At 59.3% G+C, this 7,954-nt stretch overlaps 1 protein-coding gene across 1 annotated transcript in view; it reads left to right on the plus strand.

The window, feature by feature from the left end:
- The first annotated feature begins 3,291 nt into the window (after positions 1–3,291).
- The window catches only part of BARHL1 (BarH like homeobox 1), a 6,875-nt gene continuing 2,212 nt past the window's right edge, over positions 3,292–7,954 (plus strand). Inside the window, exons 1-2 of the mRNA XM_021543538.3 lie at positions 3,292–3,870; positions 6,997–7,219. Of these exons, the coding sequence (XP_021399213.1) occupies positions 3,420–3,870; positions 6,997–7,219 (674 nt within the window). The 5' untranslated portion in view covers positions 3,292–3,419. The remainder of the gene's footprint in view (positions 3,871–6,996; positions 7,220–7,954) is intronic.

Consider the following 7,954-nt stretch of genomic DNA (forward strand, 5'->3'; position numbering starts at 1 on the left):
ACCCGAGCGGAGCCCCCGCTGTGCCCGCTGGGCCCGGCCCGTTGGGCCCCCAGCCGGCATCCCGGGGGGCTCGGTGCAGCAGAGCCCGCGGGGAGCCCTCCCCCAGCCAGACCCGCAGGACTCGGGGCTCTGCACCGCCAGCAGGCATTTCTGGATGAACCCTTGCTCTGTCACCATCAGAGCTCAGCAGCCCCTGGCCCGGCTGTGAAGGGGTCCTGCAGCCACCTGGGACCACCTGGGACCACCTGGGACCACCTGGGACCACCTGGGAACACCTGGGAACACCTGGGAACACCTGGATCAGCCCTGTCCCTTGGCTCCAGGGCCAAACCTGCACGGGTGACAGGAACCAGGAGAGCCCAGCCCTGTCCATCAGCAGCACCCGGCGGGGTGGGATGAACAGCAACTCTCAAAGCTGTCACAGTCCTAAATCCACCCCTGGATTGTGGCTGAGGCTTGTGAGGAGGTGACTGTGAATGCAGTTGGCAACAGGGATCTCCTCTTGGCTGATTATTTGTGAACAGGAACAATCTGGAAATCGGGATTTAAGAGCAGGCACACAGAGAGACAAGTGTGCACTGCTCTGTGGTCTGTGCACAGGATTTCCTGTCTGTGCTGAGAGCCACAGAAAAATCACTGGAACCCCACCTGCCCGGGGTCTGGTGATGTAGGATGGACACCACATATGGGCAGAATGGGGCACATTTCTGCCTTGGGGAGTGAAGCTCTGAAACAACTTAATAAAACAATAACATTAATAATAATAACAGTAATAATAACTTTAGTGTAATTAGAACATGAGTAGCAGTGCATCTGTAGCTGCTGGGAGCCCCAAGTGCGGCCTAGGGGTGACATATCTGTCCCCAGGGCCTGGGCTGGGCATGGCACAATGCAAAACCTGCTCTGGGAGGAGGGTTGTACCCCACAATCAAATACTCCCCAAAATCTTGTACATCATCAGGAAGTTGGTCTAATCTGAGGACTTCCTTGTGCTTATTCGAAGGCAGGTTCTTTATTCGAGAGCAAGCCTCACCAGCCCAAACCTGTCCCTGCATGACTGATCCAAATCCTGATTCTAATCCCACTCCCAGCCCTGCTGCCTTTTCCAGTCCCATTCCCGGTCCCCAGTAAAACCTCAGCGCTGGTTCTGATCCCAGTGCAAATTTCCAACCCAAATGTCCTCTCCTGGTTGAAGAGGGAGGCTGCCAGAGCCCAGGAACCAACGCAAACACTGCGAGGAGCTGCCAAACCCCATCGGGGTCTCGGCACCATTTCTCACCGGGACCATCTCCTGCACATCCATTGCTCGGCTCCAGTCCAAAGGGACGCTTGGCCCAGCCTTGTGGACCGTGGGCACTGCAAAACCGACCTGCTCCCCAGTCTGTGCTGGGAGGGAGACAGGGCAGAGCAGCAGCAGGAACCCTCAGCAGCGGCAGGGAGTGTCCCTCGGCACGGGCAGGCCGGGACCGCGGCTGCTGATGCTGATTTTGTTCCTGGGCTCGTCCTCTAAAGTTCTTTTGTTCCGCTGGCCCGATCGCAGCCGGCCCCGAGCTGCAGGGCCGAGGGCAGGAGGTGCTGGGGGCCCTGCCTGCGCCGCTGCCCGACAGCTGGCAGCCGCGCTTCCCCAGGGGGGCTCTCCCCTCCTTGGTCGCCTCCAAGCTGCCGGCCAAGGGCGGCTTTGGAAGAGGGACAAACTGCAGCTGACTGGCCGGGAAGGTGGCGGACAGAAGAAATCGAGTATTTGAGAAATAACCAGCGACATCGCTTTAAAGTGACGCAGCTTCACGCACCCGGGTGTGGACATTTTCCTATCTCCGCGGCGAAGGCTCTATCCACGGGAAAAGCCCCTAAATAAACACTCGAGGAGACAGCAGCCAGGAAGGTGGGAATCCTGCGTGAGCCTGTCCCTCTCCAGCCTGGGAGACCAACAGCAAACCCCCGACGGGGCGGGAGGGAGGAAAGTTGTTGTCTCCGGCAGAACCGGGCAGGACGGGGCAGCCCTGCCTGAGGCCATCGGTGTTTTATTTAAAATGCGGTTGACGGCAGAAAAAAAATCCGCTGTGAGTGCGGTCCCTTCCCAGTTGCACCAGTAGGTACCGCCCTGGGCAGAGCGATGCCCGCTCCTCGGCGCTCCGGCACCTCTCTGCTCGGCCACAACCGATTCACAACGAAATTTGCAGCTCCGAGCCTCATCTCGGGCTCAGAGCGGCCGCCTCGGTGCTGGGGGGGTTTTGGGAGGTTTCGGTGCTTTTTCTTTCTCTTTTTTTTTTTTTATTTCTATTTTTATTTTCCTAAATTTTTTTTGTTTTAATTTTAACGCCCAGCAGAACTTTCCCTGCTCGGGAGGGACCGGCAGATCAGCTAATTGCTGGGGGAAGCGCGCAGAAAGCAGTAACCCCTCGATAACCCACCCAACCCACACCCCCCCCCCCCCCTCCCTCCGCGGCTAATCATCCCATTAAGAGCCCCATCAGCGGGATAATGACAGCAAAAGAGGGCGGAAACCGCCCGGAAAGCGCGAGGATCCGGGCGACAATTAATTCCCGTTAATCAAGCTCCGAGGTGTCGCCTGTTGGGGAGTGACATCCCCCAAAAGGCCTGTCGGCCAATGGGCGCGTTCACACGGGCTGGGTGGGGGGTGCCGGGGTCCCCCGGCCCAAGTTCGGATTTTCTCCCCATTTCCCCCGTTCTCCCCCCGGGGAGGGCGCGGCTCTCCCGCTGCTCTCCGAGGTGCTGAAGGCACCGCCGGCTCCGGAGCGGCTCCGGCGCTGGCCGAGGTGCTGCGGGCTCCGGAGTGACTCCGGTTTCCCCCCCCGGCGCTGGCCGAGGGGCTGGCGGGGAAGGGGGGCGCCGCGGCGGCCCGGCGACTGGCCACCCCCTCCGCCCTCCCCTCGCCCTTCCCCATTGATTTCTGGATCATTAAGTGGTTAAGGCGCTGCGAAGCCTTCACTATCGATCGCTGCCTCCCCACCTCCGGCTGCGAGCCCCCGGGCTGCCCCCCAGCCCCGCGCCGCCGCGGCTCCGGGCACGGGTGGGGTGGCCGGGACCCCGGGTGAGGTTGGGGTCCGTCCCCCCTCACCCCACCCCCTTCGCGGCCAAAGTTTGACTCTGCCTCCCTCTCCCCCCCTCTCCTGTCTGTCTGTGAGTGCAGCTGGGCGCGATGCTGAAGACGGAGCAGTCCTGGATATAACGCGCGGCGCCTCGGAGAGCCTTGCAGCAATTGTTGCCCGGATCCCAGACTGAACTTTGTTCTTTTTTTTTTTTTTTTTTTTTCCTTTTTACCTTTTTTTTTTTTTTTTTTTTTTTCCTTTCGCCTTTTTGTTTTTTCCCTCCTGTTATTGTTAATTATCATTATCAACCCGCTTCCGCCGCGCCCTCCCCGCCAATGCCCGTGTGAGCGCCGGCACCTCGCGGGGGCCATGGAGGGCTCCACCGGCTTTGGGATCGACTCCATCCTCTCGCACCGAGCCGGCAGCCCGGCCGTGCCCAAGGGGGACCCGCTGGTGGGGGACGGGCGGTCCCCGCTGGAGCTGAGCCCCCGCTCGGAGGGCAGCAGCGGGTGCCCCTCGCCCCGCTCCCCGGGCCGCGAGTGCCTGGAGCCGGCGGCGCCGCGGCCGGGCCTGGACGCGCATCTCCAGCCGGGGCAGGTCTCGGCTCCCTCGCAGTCCCGGACCGTCACCTCCTCCTTCCTCATCAGAGACATCCTGGCCGACTGCAAGCCCCTGGCCGCCTGCGCGCCTTACTCCAGCACCAATGGACCTCACGGCGGGCAGGAGCCGCCGGGAAGGATCCCCACCAAGCCCGGCGAGGATTTTAGGGAGAAAATGGAAAAAAACACCAGCAGCTCCTCCTCGGACTCGGAGTACAAAGGTAAGAGCGGCTCAGCCGGCTGGGCTGTGCGGGGCGGTCCGGACCCGCAGCCTGCGGCGGCCCGGGAGCCCCCCGGGGCTCCGGGATCTCGCTGCGGAGCCGAGCCCCGCTCAGGGCGGCTCACGGCATCGGTGGCTCCCGGAATGACCGAGGGGTCGGCACCGACTTGGGGAAACTTGGGGGTTCGGGGCTCGGTGGGGCTCGGCCCGCTGGAAGGGGTTGGGGCAATCGGCGCTTCATGGAACGCGCCCGGGGAATGCTCCGGGGCCGCCTTCCGCCGCAAAGATCCGGCTGTGCCGTTCTACCCGCCGGGAAAGGAGGAGCGGAGACGCATTTCTGCCTGGGGAAAAAAAAAAAATTAAAAAAAAAAAAAAAGAAAGAAAGAAAAACCAAAACAAACAAACCAAAACAGAACCATAATAAAATAATAACGCATTTGCCAGGTATTTCCCCTGCTCCGGTGAGAAACGAGCAAGCCAGTCGGCGGGGTTTGATTCGATATTTGTTATTTGGATTATTATTTTGGAAATCGTTGGAAACCGAGCAGCGCAGACAGGGAGCCCCGGGCCGCATCCACAGCGCCGGCGGGCGTGGGGCAGGACGCGGGGGCTGCTCGCCCCGGGCCGGGGGCTGCTCGCCCCGGGCCGGGGGCTTCGGCCTCCCGGGCCCCCGCAGCCCCTTCCCGGCCTCCCCCTGCAGCAGTCGGGGCAGGGAGAGGCACAGGACCAGCCCGGCGGGATTTGGGGTCAGACCTCACCCCTCGGAACAGTTTATCCCGGGTGTCTTCTCCCATCCCACCCTCATCACCTCTGCGAAAACTTTTCTCCGGGAAAACTGTTCTCCGGCTGTTTGTGAGGGAAAGGAGAGGGTATCCATCCAGCTGGGCGGAGAAAAGGGAGGTGATGGCACCTCGCGGGGCTGCTGAATTTGGGGGGATTGGCAGGAAAAAAGAGGGGGACAGGCTGAGCCCCGTCCCGGCTACAAATGCACCCTGGGCTCGCCCGGAGCCGCTGGGCTGAAATCTGGTTCATGGAGGGAAAAAATATTCACCCAATGAAGCCTCCAAAGGCGGCGGCAGGCTCTGGACATCACGGGGCGATTTTCTCCAAACGAAGGACGGAGGCCGGGCTCGGTGCCGGGGCTGGAACCAGCCGCGATTCCCACCTTGGGGTTTGTTCTCTCCTACACCCGGCCCCAATTCCTGCAGCGCTTCTCGCCTGCCCCAAATCTCCGAGACGCGAAAGAAGCGAGGGGAGAGAAGAAAAGCGGGTTCTCTGCATGCCCCTGAGCCCGGCCCGGGGGTTCGGCTTTGGGTGGGGATCATTTCCCGGAGCCCCTCGGCTCCTCTCCCGTCCCTGCGGCGGGACAGCCACGGCCACGCTGCAAATGCCCTTTAAATGGGGAAAAAAAAATCCTTTAAATTGCGAGGGAAACACCGCTTAAATAGGGCGAAAAAAAACCCCACTGCTTAAATGAAAGGAAAAAAAAGATTGTCTAAGCAGAAGAAAAAAAAAAAAAAAACAACAAAACAAAACAAAAACGAACTTAAATAGGGAGGAAACCACAGTTTAAATGAGAGTAAAAGCCCCGCATCAGTGGAGGAGAGGGTGAAGATCCCCGCTCCCAGAGCGGTCCTTTTTGAGCCGCTTGGAAATAGCCTTTCCTGGGGCAAAACGCCCCAGATTTACTCCGTAAAGGGGCTGCGAAGCTGGGCCTAACCCCCAGCGGTCAAAGTGCTGGAAAAAAACAACTAATTTTTTTTTCATATATATGTATAGTTTTTAATTATTTTTTTTTAAGTAGGAGTAGCCAGGGGCCGATCCGGACCGAGCAGGGAAGCCGTCGCCTCCGTTCCTGCGGCTCTTTGGCGAGCAGGAACTTTTTAGGAGCCGAGGATCAGCCCAGGGGCCGAGGGGATGATTTTCCTCCTCGGGATGCGAGAGGCCAGACCCGCTTTTACTCTGTGCAAAAGTCCTACAAACTTTGGGGCCGTTCCCGGGAGGGAGCGGGGCCGAAACCCCTGCCCGGGAACCGGGAACCGGCCCCGGATCTCCCCGCCCAAGGATCATCCCCGGCTCCTTCTGCCTGCTCGGCCAGAGCCGGGATTTCTGCTTGAAGGGTTTCACTCCCCGGTGGCTCAATTAACCGGATTATTGTCTTCCTACAGAGAGAAATCAGCTCGCGTTCGGCTCCAGCCTCGTCCCTACTCACCCCCGCCACCAACAAATTTAACATAAACCCCTGTTAAAAAAAAAAAATCACAAACCCAAACGCCGCCGATTTGTATCAATCGAACGTATTTGCGCCAAAATCTCCTTCAGGAGGGTGGAGAAGGCGAACACAAGCAGGAATTTCTTTTTCCCCTTTTATTTTTGTTACTGCTCCGTAATTTTTCCCATCACCTTCCAACATTTTGGGGCATAAATTCCCGCATCGCTCCGTCGGCGCCTATGTACCGAGCGCGCTAACGAATCGCCACCAACCCCTCTCGTTCGGCCTTTTTAAAAGATAAATAACAGCGCGGGCAGGGGTTTGCAAAGTGCTTTCCCCAGTATTTCGTTGTGCGCCCTGGAGAAGGGAGGTTTGTTGTGTGCAGCATCCCCGGGAGGACAGAGGCTTCTCCGCGGAGGGGAGAGGCAGGACCAGCACGGCAACATCATTCCCCTCCAAAAAATGTGGGCTCCCAATTTTCGTTTTTGGTTGGTTTGTTTTGGTTAAAAAAAAAAAATAGAGAGATAGAGAGAGAGAAAAATAAAAAAGAGAAGGAGAAAGGTAGATAGAAAAAGAAGGAAATAAAAAATATCCAAGCACTGAGAAAGCTTTTGAATTTGGGGGAACACGCCCAGAGGAAGGTCCTGCCCTGAGAGGAATGAGGGGTGAGGGGGATCAGGGGGGTGGCAGGGCCGGGCCGGGGGTTCTCTCGGCACAGTCCATCGCTCCTGCTCCGGTCCCGGGCCCTCGGAACCGGGAAAAGCCGGGGGAGCCCCTGACATCCCTCTGGCAGCCGGGGTTAAAATTTACGGGGGTGCAGAGCAAATGTGCCGTGAGCCCCACTTGGAGCCCAGCCCTGCGCTGGGTCACCCTCTCTTCTGAGGGTAATCCCTCTCTTCCTCCCTCTCGGCTCAGTGAAAGAAGAAGGGGACCGAGAGATCTCCAGTTCCCGGGACAGTCCCCCGGTGCGGCTGAAAAAGCCGCGCAAAGCCCGCACCGCCTTCACCGACCATCAGCTGGCCCAGCTGGAGCGCAGCTTCGAGAGGCAAAAATACCTGAGCGTGCAGGACAGGATGGAACTGGCCGCCTCCCTCAACCTCACCGACACGCAGGTGAAAACGTGGTACCAGAACAGAAGGTAAAAATGCACCGTTGCCTCCCGCCCTGCTCCCCTCCCCGGCCGCGCACCCCCAAACCGGGCAGGGCGTGTTGCACCCCACAGCCGCCCCGACCCTCCCGGCCCCGGGACAGCGGCGATGTCGGTCCCGTCCCCGCCTATCCCGGGGCCTTTTACCCCAAAATCAAGGGGAGAAAAGCGATGCCGAGGCAGGGCGGGTGTGGGGTGGGAGGGGGCAATCCGTGCCCCCAGCCCCGGTAAGGCGGGGAGGCAGGATCGGGCTCCCAGCTAAACACAACAGCATAACACATCGGCCCATTAATAATAGATACCAATTACTGCTTTGGGCATCAATAATTAACACCCTTTACAGTAATTACACAATTATTATTATGATGAATAATTTACTGGTGGAAATAGGTTTAGCGCTTCAGCGACAAATCTGGAAAAGGGCTGGCGACGTGGTGGCTTCGCTGGGTTTGTCCGGACGCCGCCAGCGCCGACCATTGCCACCGCCACCAAACGAGGGACCCCGGCTGCAGCCCCCGCCCTGTCCTCTCGCTCCTGCCAGGGTTTTACCCTCCCTCCCCATCGTTTCCAGTCCCACTTCTCCATCTGCAAAGATCTCCCCACGTCGGGGGTTCGGGGAAGTTTAGGGGCGGCGGGGAACGCTGTGATCACCCCTCCACTCCCCAAACCTCTCCTGCGAGCACACGCCGGAGCCGAAACTGCTCCCGGCCCCTTCCCCAGCCAGCC

Source organism: Lonchura striata, chromosome 17, assembly GCF_050655825.1.
Source record: "Lonchura striata isolate lonStrDom1 chromosome 17, ASM5065582v1, whole genome shotgun sequence".
Classification (NCBI taxonomy): Eukaryota; Metazoa; Chordata; class Aves; order Passeriformes; family Estrildidae; genus Lonchura; species Lonchura striata.